Raw genomic sequence first — 20,386 nt, forward strand, 5'->3', positions numbered from 1 at the left:
CCCTCTAAAACCTGAAACAAGTTTTATTTCACCACTTTTATTTAATATTATCCTTGAAACTCTAGCCAGAGCAATTAGAAGAGAGAAATTAAAGGAATACAAATAGGAAAAGAAGAGCACAAACTATCACTATTTGCTGGCATGTATATTTAGAATACCCAAAAAAATTCTACCAGAAAACTTCTAAAACTAATAAATGGATTCGGCAAAGTAGCAGGATATAAAATTAACATCCATAAATCAAATGCATTCCTATATATCAGTGATGAATCCACTGAAAGAGAAATTAGGAAAACTACCCCATTTACTATAGCTTCAAAAAAAATTGGGAATCAGTCTAACAAAAGATGTGAAAAATCTCTACAATGAAAACTACAGAACACTAAAGAAAGAAATAGAAGGAAACTGTACAAAGTAGAAAGATCTGCCATGCTCTTGGATAGGCAGAATTAACATTGTTAAAATGGCCATACTACCAAAAGTGCTATACAGATTTAATGCAATTCCTATTAAAATCCTAATGACATTGTTCATAGAAATAGAAAAGGCACTCATGAAATTTATTTGGAAAAATAAGAGAACCCAGAATAGCCAAAACAATCCTTAGCAAGAAAAGTGAAGCAGGAGGCATCACAATCCCAGACCATTAATTATACTACAGAGACATGGTAACAAAAATGGCATGGTATAGGCACCAAGATAGACACACAGACCAATTGTACAGAATAGAAGACATAGAAACCCACATAAATACAGTTACCTGGCACTAGATAAAGGCACTATAAACAATGTATAAACATACATTGGAGGAAAAATAGCGTCTTCAACAAATGGTGCTGGAAAAACTGGAAATTTGTATGTAGCAAAATGAAATTAAACACCTATTTCTCACTCTGCACAAAACTCAACTCAAAGTGGATCAAGGACTTAGGCATTAGAACAGAGACTCTGTGTGTAATAGAAGAAAAAGTAGGCCCACCATATTGGCTTAGGAACTTAACAAGACTCCTAAAGTGCAAGAAGTAAAATCAAGAATCAATAAGTGTGATGGGGGGTCTCAGGTTGTGGCTCAGTGGTAGAGTGCTTGCCTAACATGCATGAAGCACTGGGTTTGATCCTTAGCACCACATAAAAATAAAGAAATAAAATAAAGACATTGTGTCCATCTACAACTAAAAAAATAATTAAAAATAAATGTGATGGAATCTAATAAGCTTTTTCACAGCAGAGGAAACAAGATTGTGAAGAGAGAGACTATAGAATGAGAGATCTTTACTACTTGCACCTCAGAGCATTAATCTCCAGGATAAATAAAGAACACAAAAAACTTAACACCAAAAAACCCCAAATAACTCAAAAATGGGCAAAGGAACTGAATAGACACTTCACAGAAGAAATACAAATGGTTAAAAAATGTATGAAAAAATGGCCAGGCACAGTGGCGCACGCATGCCTGTAATCCCAGTGGCTCGGGAGGCTGAGACAGGAGGATTGTGAGTTCAAAGTCAGCTTCAGCAAAAGTGAGGCACTAAGCAACTCAGTGAGACCCTGTCTCTAAATAAAATACACAATAGGGCTGGGGATGTGGCTCAGTGGTAGAGTGCCCCTAAGTTTAATTCCTGATACAAAAACAAATTATATATATATATATATATATATATATATATATATATATACACACACACACACACACACATATATATATATGAGAAAATGTTCCACATCTCTAGAAATTAGAGAAGAAATTCAAATTAAAACCACACAGATTTCATCTCACTCCAGTCAGAATGACAGTTAACAAGAATATAGGAACAATAAATGTGGGAGGCCGCCATATCATATGACCAGCATTTTTCCTCTCCTGATTGGTCGAGGCACTGTCCGTCATCCCTAATGATCTGGCTACTTTTAAGTGGCTGTAGACTCGTAGCCCCAATCTTGAGAGTAGTAAAAATGCAGCCAAATGTGTCTTCACGTTTAGGCTTGCCTTCCCTGCAGCCCCATGGGTTAAGCTACGCTCACCTGTTGCTTTGTGATATTACCCCTTGCTCTGTTTGGGATAGAATGTTCCATGAAAACCCCCCATGTGTGTCCCCTTCTTTTGCTCTGCCTTTGGGTGTGGCCTTCCTAGATGTCAGTCAACCTGCTGACTGCAGACATCTTGAAGCTAGATTCAGCCCCTTGAAACCTGACCCCTTGATTCATTTGAATGGCTTCTCCTCAATAAAAGAGGTCAGCATGTGCTCGAACGCTCTCTCTCTCTCTCTCTCTCTCTCTCTCTCTCTCTCTCTCTCTCCCTGTAGACGCTTAAGGTCAGAGGAGCCAGTACAGGAACCCCAAAGAAAAAGTTATCTCTGTCTCTTGTGTGGTGATTTCATGCGGCCCAGTTCCCATAGAGTGACCCTGAGTGTTTTAGTTGCAAGGAACGCGACAAATAACTGTTGGTGAAGATGTGGGAAAAAAAGGTATACTCACATTCTCACATTGCTGGTAAGACTGCAAATTGGTGTGACGACTTTGGAGAGCCATATGGAAATTTCTCAGAAAATTTGGAATGGACCCACCATTTGACCCAATTATCCCACTCCTCAGTTTATACCCAAAGAACTTAAAAATGGCATACTATAGTTACATAGCCACATCAATGTTTATTGCAGCTTAATTCACAATAGGTAAGCTATGGAACCAACTTAGGTGCCCTTTAACAGATGAATGGATAAAAAAAATTATATATATATATACACACACACACACACACACAATGGAATATTACTTTACCTTAAAAAAATGAAATTTTGGCATATGTTGATAAATGGATGGAGCTGGAGAATATCATGCTAAGGGAAATAAGCCAATTCCAAAGAACCATTTTACTCCTACGTACTTCCTTTTACATTTCTTTTAAAAAAGGACACTGATGGGCTGGGGATGTGGCTCAAGCAGTAGCATGCTCACCTGGGTTCGATCCTCAACACCACATACAAATAAAGATGTCCGCCAAAAACTAAAAAATAAATATTAAAAAATTTCTCTCTCTCTCTTTAAAAAAAAATTAAAAAGGACACTGAAGTACAGAAGTAGGAATATTTTCTCTGCTATGTAGATGCTAATTCACAATAAGGGGGTGGGGCTAGGGAGAATAGGGGTAGTAGAGATTAGACAGAGGGAGTGAAGGGAAGAAAGGGGAGTTGGGAGTAAGAAGGATAGTAGCATGAATATGACATTATTACTTTATGTGTATATATCATTACATGACCAATATAATTCTACATCATGTACAGAAGAATGAGAAGTTACATCCATTTATGTATGATGTGTCAAAATGTATTCTACTGTCATGTACAACTATTTTGAACAAATTTTAAAAAGTGAAATTTAGTTCTATATGCTAAGTTGGAAAGATTTCCATTGAATAATGTTAAATGAAAAAAGCATGATCAGAACAATTACATACCTTATTTTATTTACATAAATAGCTCCCCCCAAAACCCACCCAGCAAGATCCTTGTCAAATTATATCAGTTTCCTAAGTTATTAATCAGATTTGTATAAGGATTTGTATAATTTAGTAAATATTTTAATTTACCAAAATATTCAAAACATGAAGCAAACAGAATAATTTTCAAAATTAAAAAGTAAATTACAGAGGAAAAACAGTTAAAATTTTTTTTTTTCAATTTGTTTTCATCATTTCCAGGGAACCAGAGGAATCAAATACAAATAAAACAGTGAGATGTAGCAGAAAGAAAAATTTCAAAATCAGGTTTTGTTACTGTTAATCTTGGGCAAACTGCATCAGTTTAGGTTGTTCTTTCTTTATATAGTGTACCGTCATGTCCAAAGTTGGAGTCTAAATCCAAGGAAAATCAGAAATAAATTATAGCATGAAAGCAACATATTGGATTTAAGCTATGTTATTGGCTTGGCTGAGTTTACATATCTTCTAAAGATGGAATGCTGTAAAGACGTAGGCAACTGTAGACCTACCTAGGATGTGCCAGCCATCTTCAGGTAGACCCGTGAGCTTTGAGACAATGTTATTTGCCAAAGTTTGGTGTATGTTTCATAGTTTCTATTAAAGGAAAAAGACTGGTTGGATACATAGATCATCATAGTGGTGACTGGGGATGAGGATCCATGAAGACTTTACTTTTCCATGTAATATTCAATTTTTTCCTTAAAAAAGACAATATATTACATATGTAAATCCAAAAGCACTAATGTAGATAAAAACAAATATTCAAGATGTTAAAAGTTGTTAATTTTCTCAGGACACCGTGGCGTGCACCTGTAATCCCAGCAGCTTGGGAGGCTGAGACAGGAGAATTGCATGTTCAAAGCCAGCCTTAGCAACTGTGAGGCACTAAGCAACTCAGTGAGACCCTGTCTCTAAATAAAATACAAAATAGGGCAGGGGATGTGGCTCAGTTGTTTAGAACCCCTGAGTTGAATCCTGTACCAAACAAACAAAAAACAAAAATTTGTTTATTTGGGGTGCTGGAAATGTTAAGTGATTGTGTTTTTTTTTTTTTTCTTTTTTGGTACTGGGGATTGAACATAAGGCTACTTTACCACTGAGCTACACCCCGGCACCCCAGTCATTTTTATTTTTTTATTTTGAGACAGGGTCTTGACAAGGTGCTAAGGGTTTTACCCATCCTGGCCTTGAACTTGTAATTTTCCTCTCTCAGTCTCCTCAGTTGCTGGGATTATAGAGGTGCACCAGCATGCCTGGTGGATTATGGTTTTCTTTATGCTTTTTGCGTTTTAATTAATTAATTATTTATTTTAGTTAAAAGGTAAATAATTCAGTAGATGTCATGTTTAATGCTTCAGTAACAATAGGCTATGTTCTGGTTAAAAATTAAATTTGGAAAGCAAGAAAATGTACAAAGGGAAAAAAAGAAATGAATTTAATTTCACCCATTTGACAAGAAAATGAGAAACACTAATTAGGATGTTTTACTCTGAGAAGAGTAAGGTCTTTCTACGTTTTATGTGCTCCCACTTTATTTGGTCAAGATACTTGTGGAAAAGAAGCTCTGTTTTCAGTATTGTCCTGGCTTTTTACAGCAGGAGTCAGGGAGCTGTTTATTTCTTGGTCACATGAACTGTTCATGCTTTTTGTCACTGGCTGGTTGAAAGTTTGAAAACCAAAGAGCTCTTGGTAAACTTGGCAGTTAGTTCACTGGTGGATGGATTGGGAAATAGGCCAAAGAGGCAATTTGATGAAATCTTTCTAGTGCAGACAGAGAATGATTACAAGATCAGTCTTCAGTTAAACATGAAAAACTAACAAGGGGCAAGTAATCATTTCCTGAGGAGAGAAGTTTTCTGAATGTTCTTGCTATTTCCGGTCCAGCTGCTTCTAAAACCCAGTTACTCCATATAACCCTTTCCTCCTAGTCCCCCAATTTTTATGATGTGAAAATATTCAAACCTACAGAACTGCTGAAAGAATAATACAATGAATTGATCTTTCGCTCACCATAGATTCAACCTTTTTTTTAAATTTTTTTTTTGTAGTTGTAGATAGGCAGAATTTCTTTATTTTATTTGCTTGTTTTTATGTGGTGCTAAGGATCAAACACAGTGCCTCACAGATGCTAGGCAAGTGCTCTACCACTGAGCTACAGCCCCAGCCCTAGATTCAGCCATTTTTTGGTGGGGGGTACTGGGGGTTGAACTCAGGGGTACTGGACCACTGAGCCACATCCCCAGCCCTATTTTCTATTTTATTTAGAGACAGGGTCTCACTAAGTTGCTTAGTGCCTTGCAGTTGCATACGCTGGCTTTGAACCTGCAATTCTCCTGTCTCAGCCTCCCAAGCCACTGGGATTACAGGCGTGAGCCACTGCACCCGGCAGATTCAGCCATTTTTAACTTGTTGCCATATGTGCTTTATCTTTTTTCTTCTTTCCTCAATCTTTCTTATTTCATGTTAAACCATTTTTAAATAAATTGCAGCCATCATGACATTTTACTCCTGTCTACTTCCTTATATATCTCTAAGAAAAAGGACACTGAACTATAGAAGCACAATAACATTATTTCACTTAAAAAAATTAACAGTGGATCCCTAATAGCATCAGATTTTCTAGTCAGTATTCAGATTTCCCCAGATGTCTCACAGATATTTCCTTCTTTTCATTTTTTTTAATCAAATGAAGTTCTTCCTCTCTTTTTTTTTAAAATATTTTTTTAGTTGTCAATGGACTTTATTTTATGCGGTGCTGAGAATCCAATCCAGTGCCTCACACATGCTAGGCAAGTGCTCTACCACTGAGCTACAACCCTAGCCCTCTGTTGTTTTTTTCATATAATATTGACATTTTTTAATTTTTTTTTTTTTTTTGTGTGTGTGTTGCCAGAGATTGAACCCAAGGCTTCATATATGCCAGGCAGACTCTCTACTACTGAGCCCCATCTCCAACCCAACATTTTTTTAATTCTAAAAAGTTGTATTAACTGGATATATAAAGAACTCAAAAAACTTAACACCAAAAACAAACAAACAAACAAACCAAATAACCCAATCAATAAATGGGCAAAGGAACTGAAAAGACACTTCAAAGAAGAAGAAATACAGTTGGTCAACAGATATATGAAAAAATGTCCCACATCTCTAGGAATTAGAGAAATGCAAATTAAAACCACACTGAGGGCTGGGGATGTGGCTCAAGCGGTAGCGCGCTCACCTGGCATGCGTGCGGCCCGGGTTGGATCCTCAGCACCACATACAAACAATGATGTTGTGTCCGCCAAAAACTGAAAAATAAATATTAAAATTCTCTCTCTTCTCTTCCCTCTCTCTCTCTTAAAAAAAAACACACTGAGATTTCATCTTACTCCAATCAGAATGGCAATTATCAAGTATACAAGTAATAATAAATGTTGGTGAGCATGTAAGGGAAAAGGTTTACTCATACATTGCTGGGGAACTGCAAATTGGTGCGACCATTCTCAGAAAATAATGGAACCACCATTTGGCCTAGTTAGGTATATGTGCTGCAGGACTTAAAATCAGCATAATACAATGACACAGCCACATCAATGTTTGTAGCAGCTCAGTTCACAATAGCTAAGCTATGGAACCAACCTAGGTACTCTTCAACAAATGAATGATAAAGAAAATGTGGAATATATGCATAATGGAATATTACTCAGCCATAGAGAAGAATGAAATTATGGCCTTTGCTGGTCAATGGAAGGAGCTAGAGAATATCATGTTAAGGGAAACAAGCCAATCTCAAAAAACCAAAGGCCAAATGTTCTCTCTGGTATGTGGATACTAACATAAAATAAGGAGGGGGGATATAAGTTCATTGGCTTAGACAAAGGGGAATGAAGGGAAGAGAAGCAGGATGGGAATAGGAAAGACAGTAGAATGAATCAGACATAACTTTGCTATGTTCATATATGAATGCACAACCAGTGAAACTCTACATCATGTACAACTTCAAGAATGAGATTCTAATTAGAGTGTTTTACTTTATGTATGTATAATATGTCAAAATACATCTAAAAAGAACAAAAAAAGTCTAAAAAGTTGTATTAAGGTGCACGTAACAATTATTTTCATCTTAGCTGTTCTTAACTGCACAGTTTAGTAGCATTAAAGTACATTCATATAACTTATTAGACTAAAAGCACCACCATCCATCCTCGTAACTCTCTTCATCTCGCAAAATATAAATTCTGTTCTTATTAAACTCCTTGCTCCCTCTTCCCCCTGGTCCCTAGCAACCACCACTCTACTTTCTCTCTGTGAATATTTGTTAATAGGCCATATCTGCAAATAGGGGCAATTTTATTTTTTCCTTTCCATTTTTTATGTCTTTAATCTGTTTCTCTTACTGTATTCTATTGGCTAGAACTTCCAATGTTTGTTAAATGGGAATGATGAGAGCAGATATTCTTACCTTGTTCCTGATTGCCCTTCATCATTATATACATTCTGAACTTGGCTCAGAAAGGTTTTGTTTATATTTTTTTTCCAAGTTGAGGAAAGCAGTCTATTCTTAGTTTTCTGAATGTTTTTATTGTGAGTGAATGTTGAATTTTGTCAAATGGTTTTTCTGCATCAGTTATATGAATGCATGGTTTTTCTTCTTTAGTTTGTTAATGTTATGCCATACATTGATTGATTTATGAATAATGAACCATCCTTGGGTTATCTCTGGAATCAACTCTACTTGGTTGTGGTGTGTAATTCTTTCTATATGTTGCTTAATTCTTATTTGCAAATATATTTTTTAATATTTATTTTTTAGTTATAGTTGGACATAATACCTTCATTGTATTTATTTATTTTTATGTGGTGCTAAGATTGAACCCAGGGCCCTGCATGTGATAGGCGAGTGCAGTACCTCTGAGCCACAACCTCAGCCCTTATTTGCAATGTTTTTAAAGGATTTCTTTTCTTTTCTTTTCTTTTTCCTCCCTCTCTCCCTCCCCCCTCTCTTTCTTTCTTTTTTTAAAAATTATACTGGGGATTGAACCCAGGAGCACTTTACCATTGAGCTACATCCCAGCACTTTTTGTTTTTTTATTTTGAAAAAGGGTCTCACTAAGTTGCTTAGGGATTCTCTAAGTTATTGAGGCTGGCCTGGAACTTGTAATCCTCCTGCTTCATCTCCTGAGCCACTGGGATTATAGGCATGTGCCACCATGCCTGGCTGTTAAGGGATTTGTATCTATATTTGTGATGGATATTTGTTTGTAGTTTGGTTCTTTCTTTTCTTTCTCTGCCTTTATCTAATTCTGATATCATGTAGAAGATTGTGAAAGTCTTGATAAAAACAGTGACTATAAGTCATGGAGTGAATAAGTTAGGGTACAGGACCATTGAAAAGAATCCAAAAGAGAAAGGAAGCTGGGGAATTAGAGAAGGGAAATAGTGTTGTCTGACTGGAAATCCTGTGTTTGGGTGAGTGTCAGTTACTATAGTGAAGCAGATTCAGAAGCGGTGGGAAGTCTCACAGTCATGGATAGAACAGTTAGTGTCATTGGGTTTGTGGATAATCTTAGTTAATGGTGTGGTAGGACTGGATTTCTATTGACTATAGGGAAGTGATTTCATATAAGGAGTGTTAGGGAATATTGAATAGTAGAGGCAGAAGTGATGGGAAGACCAGGTAGAAGGCTTAATCTTTTTTTCTTAATTTTTTTGTAGTTGTAGATGGACAGAATGCCTTTGTTTTATTTGTTTGTGTGGTGCTAAGGATCAAACCCAGTGCTAGGTAAGAGCTCTGCCACTGAGCTACATCCCTAGTCCAAAGGCTTAATCTTGGGCAGAAAATTGGGCACCCCTCTCTGGGAGTGCTGGGAAGGAGGATTATTGGATTGGAGAAAATGGGGTTCTTAGAAATGACATTAATATCTGGGAGTACATAAGGAGAACATATTTTCTGCTGATACCTCCATAAGGAGTAGCTGTGGGAATGAATTAGACCTAGTTTCTTTGTTTGTGTTTGTTTTTGAAACACACTGATGAAGACTACAGTTAGGGAAAATCAGTGTGGAAACTCTTCTTCAAGAAGGGGTGGTACACACCTGTGATCCCAGCTACTTGGGAGGCTAAGGCAAAGGGATTGCAGATTCAAGCCAGCCTCCACAATTTAGCAAGACCCTGTCTCAAAAAAAGGTGTTGGGGGTGCTGGGTAATATAGCTCAGCGGCAGAGCACTTGTGTGAGATCCTGGGTTCAATTCCAGTACCATAAAAGAAGAAACAAGTTAAAAAAAGAAAGAAAATCTTCAGAAAGGAGACATCATTGGAAGTAAGCTGCTGAGTCTTATTCCTGACCAGGATTGACCATGAGAAGGGCCTTAAGCTGTAACTTCTGTTGAGCCATAGATCCAGGGGCTATCCAGTTTGTAATCGGTAATTAGACTTAGTCTTCAGGCCAGTCCTGTACAGTTTCTTCCAGAAAACAGAAGAGAAAGGAACTCGTTTTGTAGTTTTGATGCTAGAACCAAACAAGGACTGATTTCCATCCCTAGCAAAGTCATTTCTCTTCCTCATGCCTTATCATGGGCATCTCATACCAAGTGCAGCTCTTATCATCAGGTTGTGCTGGTGCTCAGAACTGTTTCCTGTTCTTTTTGCAGCTGTAGCCGACTCCGCCAGATACAGAGCATCCTAACCCAGAGCAGCAAGTCTCGGCCTGATGGGATCCTGTGCATCCTAGGTCCGTACTTTTAACAAGATGGGACTCAGGGTGGGGGCAATTTAGATTCTTATCACAGTAAAATGATAACACTATATCATTGTAAGATAAACTCCTAGCTTTCATTCCCCTGTAATCTGTGGCTGTTTTAATGAGGTTGGATAGAGAGACACCAATGAGATAAGGAGCCCTTACCTTACTCTTATTCTTAGAACTCCTTCTGCCAGACCCTTTCCTCTTGCTACGGCTCTGGGACTTTACAGATACCCAGAACCAGATAGTATATATACCTGAAGCATCAAGAGGCAGTAGTGAAGACAGCATCATTTAATTGCCTTTTTATTATCTCTGACCCAGCTTCACTAGACTGTAAGCTTTATGAATGCCATTAGCAGGTAGTCCAGCATCCAGTGCAGTGCTTAGTCTTCTTGCTCTTAATATTTATGAGATGCTGAGTGTTTATAGTTCCATTCACTTGTTATCTTCTTCATGTTATTTTCAAGCCACCTTAATTGCCTTTATTTGCATCCACATGTTTTGCTAAAGATCTTCACAAGAAGTGAATATTAGTCAGGAGTGGTGACATACATGTGAAATTCCAGTGACTTGGGAGGCTGAGGCAGGAGGATAGCAAGTTCAACGCTGGCCTTAGCAACTTAGTGAGGCTGTACGCAACTTAGTGATACCCTGTTAAAAAATAGGGCTGGGGATGTACATAGCTCAGTGACAGAATATTCCTGGGTTCAATCCCCATGCACCATATCAAAAAAAAAGGTGAATATTTTTAAGACATCTATTTTTAAGACTAACTGAGAGTATTCTAAGCTCTTAAACAAGCCATAGAAGGACTCAAAGCATTATTATCTGGTTCCTTACATCCTCAGATTATTTTAGTCTCAATAATCTGTGCTGTTTGATTTTCTAAGCTAAATATTTAGATCTTGTAATCCAAGTAAGGATATTGGATGATATGAGCTGCCATCTTTGATCATCAGAGTTTTGCTAAGCAGGGGCAAATTATTGGGGCTCATTTGCCTCCCATAGTACAGAACAGCTGATCAGAACTTTCTTTGCCTTGCAGGAATTGATAGCAGGTATAATGAAGGCTGCAGAGAGCTGGCAAATTATCTTCTGTTTGGTTTATACAATCAGAATATCAGTGATTTTGAGAAAACAGGATTTTCTGAAGAAGTTCTCGATGGTAAGTCTATGTTGGTAAAATTCTATGTGAGAGAAGAGTTTATTTCTTTGCATTGTTAGTTCATGATTTTTTTATGGAAAAGTATGATCAAATTTAAAATAAAAGCCCCATTAAAATGTTTGTCTTTTATTTTTTTTCCTCATGTTTTCTTCTTTTTCTTTTCAAGTCAGGCAGGGTCTTGCTAAATTGCCCAGGCTGGCCTTAGACTCAAAATCTTCCTACCTCAGCTTCCCTAGTAGCTGGGATTACAGGCATGTATCACCACATCTGGCAAAATTTTTGCCTTTTTTAAAATTTTTATATTTTGTAGTTGAAGATGGACAGAACGCCTTATTTTATTTGTTATTTGGTGCTAAGGACCGAATCCAGTGTCTCATGTGCTAGGCAAGTGCTCTGCCACTGAGCCACATCCCCAGCTCTAAATTTTTTGCCTTTTTGACAGTGAAAAATAACATTTATTCTTTGTTGATATATTAAGTATTGTTAGTCACTCACTGGATAAGTGAATAGCAACAAGTTATTTTCAGAATATATTTACTGGGTAAATCAACTTTGGAGAAGAAAGTAAACATCAGTATTTGGCTTTATCTTTTCTTGGCAAGATATTAGTTTTCCTCATAATTTCCCATTAAGGCTCCATAATTTGCCTCTAAGGCTGAAGGTTCAAATATGTGCTGTTATCCAGTGAAAGCATGTTTAGTTGTGAAGCAAGGATGAGCCTGCAAGGCTGCCCCTACAAGGAAGACTTCTTGTGGCTCTTCAGCTGAGGAACAAAAGCTGTTTGTCCTGCTATCTTTTGGAATTGTTTTCTGTGTGACTTTAATTCCTGATGATGCCTGTGACTACAATGCAGGCTTTCTGCTTACATTCCTCTTTCCTTAGCTCTGAGACACTCTGCCTGTGTTGATGCTGCAGTGGGCTATTGCCCAGGAGCTATCTCTGATATCACATACTTAGCATCATGACTTGTCTGCCAGATGGGTCAGGAGACAGGAGCAGGCAAATAAAACTGGACAGGAGACAGACAACTGTTGTGAAGCAGCTGGGGGAGCCATGAAAGCAAACATCTGATGTGAAATGATCTTGCTTCAGTATAGTGGTTCTCAGCTGGGGGCACTTTTGTCCCCCAGGGGACATTTGACAATGTCTGAAGACATTTTTGAGTGTTACAATTGTGTGGGGAGTGCTACTGGCATCAGTGAGTAGAGGTCAGGGATGCTGGTAAACATCCCACAGTGCCCAGGACAGCCCCTAAGAATTATTTAATCCAAATTGTCAGTAGTGCCAAAGTTGAGAAACCCTGATCTTCTGTGGTAAAGTCCTTAGTTATGGTTATCCCTTATATTGATTAAAGCTCTCCTTTTTATTAGAAAGTATAGAATTAACTGAAAATCTCCCTTCTGTTAACTTTTTTTTCAATTCAAATTACGTTTCAGATTTTGATTTAAATTTTTTTTTCTTACATTGTATAGCTCTGCTTGTTTGGAAAGAATTAATCTTGGCAACTTGTATCAGCTACACATTTCACTATAGCTAGGATTGCTAAGGACATTACAGTACTAAAACTAAGGAAATACTTGAAATTCTAAAAGGTGCTTTACTTTGCTTATTTTTGTCTTTATCCTGTCACCTGACACAATAGGTGCTTAGCAAATGAGCATTTTACTCCAAATTAGCAAATCCATTTTTAGAAAACTCTGATCACATTTCTGCTTGTATAGTTAACTCGCTAAATATATAAAAGGCAAAAGGACCAATAAGAGTGACTTATTTTTTAAAAAACTTTAAAAATATTGAACATATTCAACTCATATATACTTTATTCTTTTACCTGCCTGTATACTATTAAACTCATGTTTATAATGATGACATCAGTATGTTGAGATTCTGAGAATACATCAGCTGTTCAGTTTTAAACTTTTTTTTTTTCTTGTGATATTGAGGATTGAACCTAAGGGTGTTCTGCCATTGTGCTATGTTCCCAGCCCTTTTTATTTTTTATTTTGAGACAGGGTCTTGCTAAATTGCCCAGATTGGACTTGAATTTGTAATCCTTCTGCCTCAGTCTCCTGAGTCACTGGGATTACAAACCACTGTGCCTGGCTTTTATTATGCCCTTTATAGTATCCTAGTTCTTTGAACATGTTGCACTTCAATGTAGAGTGTCTCAGTCTCTCTGGGTGACATCAAGCTCACACTCCTCAGAAGGTAATCTACAAGTGATTTAGGACAGGGCTCTAGAGAGGGTGGTGAGGAAACCCAGTACTGAGAGATGAGAGGTTACCCCCCTTTCCTACCTTTTGCTACCCTTTGACTCTAGCACTTACCTGAGAGTCCACAGTGAAAAGGCTATTTCCAGAATACTCTGGGCTGACCAGATGTGAAGTGCAGAGTGGCTTAAAAGGCTAGCACCTATGTGTCAACTATGGCTTGTATTTATTATAATATTTTTCATAAAGTGTGGTCAGTTACACTGCACTGCTGTGTTGGCATTGTTCCAATTGTCCCACATCAGATGCTCCTCTTCCCTATGTACCTTTTTACCTCCAGTGACTTCTGGCTTCATCTTATTAGAAGCCTGGTGGCTCTGGTCTCAGAGAAACCATGGAATGAAATCTCTGTTTTTATTCAGAGGTATGGCTCCTTTCATTCTCAGTGTTCCTACTACTTTAATATTGCTTTCCTAGTCCATGGCTCTCCCATTTACCTGGTTTTATTTATACCTTTAGGATTGCTTTATTTGCTTGATTTACCATTGTTGATGGCCGTTCCTTAAATCTGTGAGCTGTGCTGATCTATTTACAGAAGCTCTTTCCCCTTGCCTCAGCTTCCTTCCTCCCAGCCTTTCCTGTGTACACAGTAAGCTTTCCCAAAGATGACACGCAGTATCCAGGACCACAATTGCCTGGAGCTAGATAAGCCAGCAGTCAAGAGCTTTAGACACTGATCTCTGTGAGAGCACGATCACTGGCCATAGTTGGTGCTGTTTTCCTGTCTGAGAGGGCTTAAACCATGAGGTTTCCATTTGGTATTTATCTATGCATTGAAGTACACAGCTGAGTTTGGTATCACAGATTTTACTGTGTTGACCCTTGCAAAACACCATGTTTTGGTTGATCAAGACTGGTTATTTGGTGCCTGCATTGCTATAACCAGAGGGCCATGGAGACCAGGAAATTCTTATCGTCAACACTTGAATGTTCTAGTTGGTTTGAAGCACATTGCCTAATTAAATAATTTTATTATTAGTTTTGTTATATTGTTTTTGAAATACTTTTAATGATTGGGGTTTTTTGGTGGTGTAGGGTCTTGAACTCAGGGTTTCCTGCAGGGTTTAAGTGCTCTACCACTGAACTTGGACATCCCCAGCCCTTAATGGTTTAACTAATTTTCTGGGCAGGAACTATCTAAAGGAAAAGCCTTTGACAATTTTGTGTCTTGATTTTTGTTTTCTTACAGATGTAATTATATTGATTAAATCAGATAGTGTCCATCTGTACTGTAATCCTGTCAACTATCGGTATCTATTACCCTATGTGGCACATTGGAGAAATCTGCATTTCCACTGCATGACTGAAAATGAGGTGAGGAAAAAAGATCAAATGGGTACTTGTTTAAGGAAAGTGTTGGTCTGGAACAGGTGGCCCCTCAAAATAGTTTAAGTAGAGATTTTTATATTTCATTTTGAAGCTACTTTTTAGATAAATTATTTGCCTGAAGGTGACAAAAAGGGGCTGTTGGAATCAGGACCTAGTAGTAGGCTTGGAACCTATGTTCCTGTTCTGCTGCTTCTACACCAGCCTGAGACCACTGTCTTCTGGGACTAGTGCTTAGGGGACTATCCTAAGTATGTGACATTTCTGTCTTTGGGTTTCCTGGTATCTGCTTCTGTTTCCCTTTGGGTCCTTTTCAAGAATTTGGCTGGAAATCAAATTGAGATTTGAGTTTTAAGATTTTATGAAAGTTGTGACCTGATATTGGTCAAGAACTCTTTGTATGTTGAAGATTTGGGGTGAAGGAGGATAAATTTTATGCCTTGCCTTAGATGTCCTCATCTATTTTGAGTTGATTTTTGTGTATGATTTCAGTTGATTTTTGTGTATGATTTTTGTGTATGATTATAAAGGAATGACAAATTTTTCTGACCAGCAATTTCAATAGTTTGGCTTTGAAAACACCCTCTTGGGTGCAGTCTACTATAAATGTCTTGGGACAGCACTGATAAATGTAGAAAAAAGGGGCTGGGGCTGTGGGTAGTGGTAGAGAGCTTGCCCCTCACGTGGGAGGCATTGGGTTACATCCTCAGCACCACATAAAAATAAATAAAGATATTTTTAAAAATTTAATAAAAAATGTAGAAAAATGTAGAACTTTTCATGGTGTCTCATCAGAGTCTGTTTGCCTTTTAATTTCCATCTTTAGTATGAAGATGAGGAAGCTGCAGAAGAATTTAAAATTTCCAGCTTTGTAGACATGGTTCGAGACTGTAGTAGAATTGGCATTCCTTACAGCTCCCAAGGTGAGTGACAGCACGCCATTTAAGAACCTTGCTTGAAGCAGGGTATGGTGGCGTACACCTATAATCTTAATAGCTCTGGTGGCTGAGGCAGGAGGATTGCAAGTTCAAAGCCAGCCTCAGCAAAAGCAAGGTGCTAAACAACTCAGTGAGACCCTGTCTCTAAATCAAAATATAAAATAGGGCTGAGGATGTGGCTCAATGCAATCCCTGGAACTCTCCCCGAAGCCTCTAAAAAAAGAACCTTGCTTGGAGAAAGGCCCACCTGAGTCTTGGATGAGGGTCTCTCCGGGTTCTTTGGGGCCAGAGGAATCCTGAAACCATGTATCACCCACATACGCTTTGAGACATTCTTTAGATTTCTTCCTGGAAGCCCTGCAACTACCCTAAAATTGAATGTATTGTAGAACAGATGTATGTGTTCTGGACCATCAATGGAGCCAACAATTCAAAATTCAGATATTGTCTTTGCAGAAAATCTTAGCTGACATTTTTATGGTATCTAAAGAGGTGACATTGTGATTGCAAAAAGCCCAAGTGAACCAAAATCAAATACTTGTAAAAGAGTAATCGGTTTGCAAAGAGACAAAATCCTCACCACTAGTCCATCAGATTTCTTTAAAACCTATATTTATGTGCCAACAGGTCATGTTTGGTTAGAAGGTGATAATTTACAGAATTCTACAGATTCCAGGTATTATGGACCTACTCCATATAGACTAATAAGAGGACGAATCTTCTTTAAGATCTGGCCTCTGAGTGATTTTGGATTTCTACAAGACAGCCCTAATGGCCACAGATTTTCTGATGATTAGCAAGCATTTATTCTTTTGACTTGATTATTGTTTCCTGTTCAAGTGAATTTATTACTGCAGTTGAAACCATGTACTTAACCGATAAACTATTTGCTGTTCAATTTTAGTTATTTGTTAAATGTAAAGAAAAGCAATCCATTCTGCAAACTCTTTTTCAAAATATTTGTGCAAAAATAAGTGTAACCCAAGATCAGTGTTTCATCTAAATTTTATGTTATATATAAAATATTTGCAGGGGGACCTGAATGACTATACCTCACTTGCAAATTTTTTGTCTTATATAAGTAAAGTGAAAATAATCTAAAAAAAAAAAAAAAGAACCTTGCTTGGATGGTGTGTGAATTGAATGTCCCTACTTCTCTTTCATTGAAGGCTTTCATTTGAGAAACCCCTTCATCCATTTTTACTAGGCAAAGGATCAAGTGAAATGAAATTGGGGATTTTCTATAAAAGCTTGTATTTTTAAAAAATATTTTTATTAGTTGTTGATGGACCTTTATTTTATTTATTTATATGCGGTGCTGAGAATCAAACCCAGTGTCTCACATATGCTAGACAGTTGCTCTACCACTGAGCCACAACCCCAGCCCCATAAGCTTGTATTCTTTTTTTTTCTTCTTTTTAAAATATTTAATTTTTAGTTTTAGGTGGACACATTATCTTTATTTTATTTTTATGTGGTGCTGAGGATTGAACCCAGTGCCTCGCACATGCCAGGTGAGCGCTCGACCACTTGAGCCACATCCCCAGTCCAAGCTTGTATTCTTAATTGTGAAATTTCCATATGAACACAGCAAGCCACTTATGTTCAGACAGAAGAACTGATAGGCTATTTAGTACAATTGATATATAGTCTCTATTGCTTATTACATAGAGTTTAGATGTGGGGCCTCTTGGTAATAAGAAATAATTTGTACAGACATTTAAAAATATGCTTTCAGGCTCAAAAATGGATGTGGAGAATAGAGAGAAAACCCAACAAATTTAGCAATATTTATGTTCTAGGTAGGAAAAAGCTTTGCATGTTTAAGCTATTGTTAAAGGAAAATTTTTGATTTGGTAATTTGCCCTTGAGGAAGTTGATTGCTTAATTCTTAAGGGAAAGAGTCAATTTTGGGTCTGTTAATTATACCTACTAAATAATGCAATTCAAATATAATAGACTACTCATTTTTTACTTAATTACTTACTTAGGAAACCGATATCACTTGCTTGTGCTTTTAATTTTCCTTGGCTTTTATTATGTATTTCTAGTTTCAATACCTAACTGTTTTATCTGTTTGAAATTTATTTTACCAGATGAGATCCTGGTGAACTTGTGAGAAATAATGCCTGTCCAGCCACATTAGATCAGGTTTAGACTTTTATATCTAGGATGCTATTTGATATGTGTTGTTGTATTTGATTCCTCTAGGTCACTTGCAGATATTTGATATGTTTGTGGTGGAAAAATGGCCAATTGTTCAGGCCTTTGCACTGGAGGGCATTGGAGGGGATGGATTTTTTACCATGAAATATGAGGTATGTATGAAAGGTAATATGTTTGGGTTTTGTGTGCCACTGGACTATTTTTGTGAAGGACCCACAAAGTAAGTGTGCATTGTTATAACACATTGAAAACTGACAGTGACAGGTGCTCTACCACTGAGCCACAACCCCAGCCCCACAAGCTTGTATTCTTTTTTTCCTTCTTTTTAAAATATTTATTTTTTAGTTTTAGGTAGACACAGTATCTTTATTTTATTTTTATGTGGTGCTGAGGATCGAACCCAGTGCCTCGCGCATGCCAGGACATGGGACAAATTAGAAGACTTGAAATGGAAAACAGTTGCTATTTGAAGCTAGTTCCAAACTGAGCTCTTACATCCTCTCTTCTTGAAGTTTCTCTTGGAACTTCTCTTTCTTTCCCCATTTTGAGTTAGGTGTTCTTCCTGTCTACCCCTATAGCACCCAAGACTGACTTCTCTTGCAGCATTTGTCCTGTTGTCACACTTGTCATACATACTCCACTCACCCACTCACTTCTGGTCTCTGACTGCAGGCTCCTTGAGTAGGTATACAGAGCCGTGTTTTTGTACCTCAGTCAGGTAATTTGACAACTGTTCAAAAACAATGAAAGGGACAATGCAGGGTTTTGTATAAATATAGTATTAGTAGAGGAAATAAAATGGTTAGCTTTTGTGGTAAGACAAAATCTTTTATTTCAGTATTCCTTGAATCTAGGAGATAATGAATAAATATTTGTCAAGTGAATTAATGAGTGAGTCTGGGAGATGGGATCATTCAGGGTAGAGAGTAGGGAGGATGGCCTTGTAGTCTAGTAGCATGGACGACAGGCATTCATATGCCTCCATAGGATCACCACTGACATGACCTGCCCCAGCACAGGAAACCAGGGATGGGGAGCATTGTCATGCTAGAAATGGGGACATTCTGTTAGGGAGGGAGTAAGTGGGACCTTTATTTTAATTTTTGCTGTACTGGGAATTGAACCCAGGTCCTCATGCATTTGAGGCAAGTGTTGTACTACCCGCAGCCCTAAGTGTGACCTTTAGAAACAAGGCACAGGGCTGATTCCTGGCTTTCCTTCTGAGAAGTACCAATATCCTCAGGACATGTGGAGGTTTGCCTGGTGGGAACGCATCACATCCACTAATATGAAGCAGCATGTACTAAAGGAGGGCTAGAGGGAAGAGGGATGCTATCACTTGGACTGTACCTTTCCTGCTCCCAAAGCACAGTATTCTCGTACTGACTATAAATAGCAGAGCATTAACAAAGCTGCAAGAGCTGCCACTGTTAGGAAGTAATACTCTAATTCAGATGAGAAGGAGATTGAAGGGAGACAGGCCCTATGGGGCATAGAGGAAGCTAAACAGTTTTAAAATAATAGATTATATTTTTTTGTAATTAATTGTATGAACTAAGCATTTACAGAGTACCTATTCTTTTTTTTTTTTTGGTGGGGTTCTTTTTTTTTGTCTTTTTTTTTTGGAACTGGGGGTTGAACCCAGGGCTTTGCGAATGCAAGGTAGATGCTTTGCCACTTAGCTACAATCCCAGCCTATTACAGAGTACCTTTTCTATGCCAGCACTTCATGTTAAAAAAAAACCCTCCAAGCTAGGTACTACTTTATGTCTCTCTTTTATAGAAAGGTTAGATGAATTTCCCAAAGTCACAGTGAGTGGCAGGGCTGGGGCAAGGTGGTCTGCCTTCTGAGGCTATGCCCCTGACCCTAGGTTATAGCTTGATGGTATACTAGAAGGCTGTACCGTTAATGTAACCCAAGTGAGACGGGCTTTTGGCCTTAACGTACTGCACATCATGAAGTCATGTTTGCAGGAACAAAAACCTCTTCTCAAAATTTTTGAAAGATAATGTAGATCTATACTAGAGAGAGGCCATGAGAAGGAAAATATATGCATCATATTTACTACAAGGTCTCTCTCCAGGTTCCTTTCTCTAGCTCCTGCCCTTGTATGTAACTGCTAATTTTTATTCTCCCAGCTATTCTTTTTTTGTCTCCATCTCATTTACCCCAACTAGTTATTTTTTTTTAGTTGTAGATAAACACAGTATCTTTATTTATTTATTTTTATGTAGTGCTGAGGATTGAACCCAGGGCCTCACACATGCGAAGCAAGTGCTCTACCCTGAGCCACAATCCCAGTCCCCCCATCTAG

At 37.8% G+C, this 20,386-nt stretch overlaps 1 protein-coding gene across 2 annotated transcripts in view; it reads left to right on the plus strand.

Annotated features, from left to right (window-relative positions):
• Dnaaf9 (dynein axonemal assembly factor 9) overlaps positions 1-20,386 on the plus strand; it is a 149,793-nt gene that overhangs the window by 17,254 nt on the left and 112,153 nt on the right. For both annotated transcript variants that reach the window (XM_027953746.2, XM_071608793.1), the window contains exons 2-6: positions 10,112-10,191; positions 11,252-11,371; positions 14,831-14,955; positions 15,794-15,890; positions 18,117-18,223. In XM_027953746.2, the coding sequence (XP_027809547.2) occupies positions 10,112-10,191; positions 11,252-11,371; positions 14,831-14,955; positions 15,794-15,890; positions 18,117-18,223 (529 nt within the window). The remainder of the gene's footprint in view (positions 1-10,111; positions 10,192-11,251; positions 11,372-14,830; positions 14,956-15,793; positions 15,891-18,116; positions 18,224-20,386) is intronic.

Source organism: Marmota flaviventris, chromosome 2 (assembly GCF_047511675.1).
Source record: "Marmota flaviventris isolate mMarFla1 chromosome 2, mMarFla1.hap1, whole genome shotgun sequence".
In the NCBI taxonomy this organism is placed as follows: Eukaryota; Metazoa; Chordata; class Mammalia; order Rodentia; family Sciuridae; genus Marmota; species Marmota flaviventris.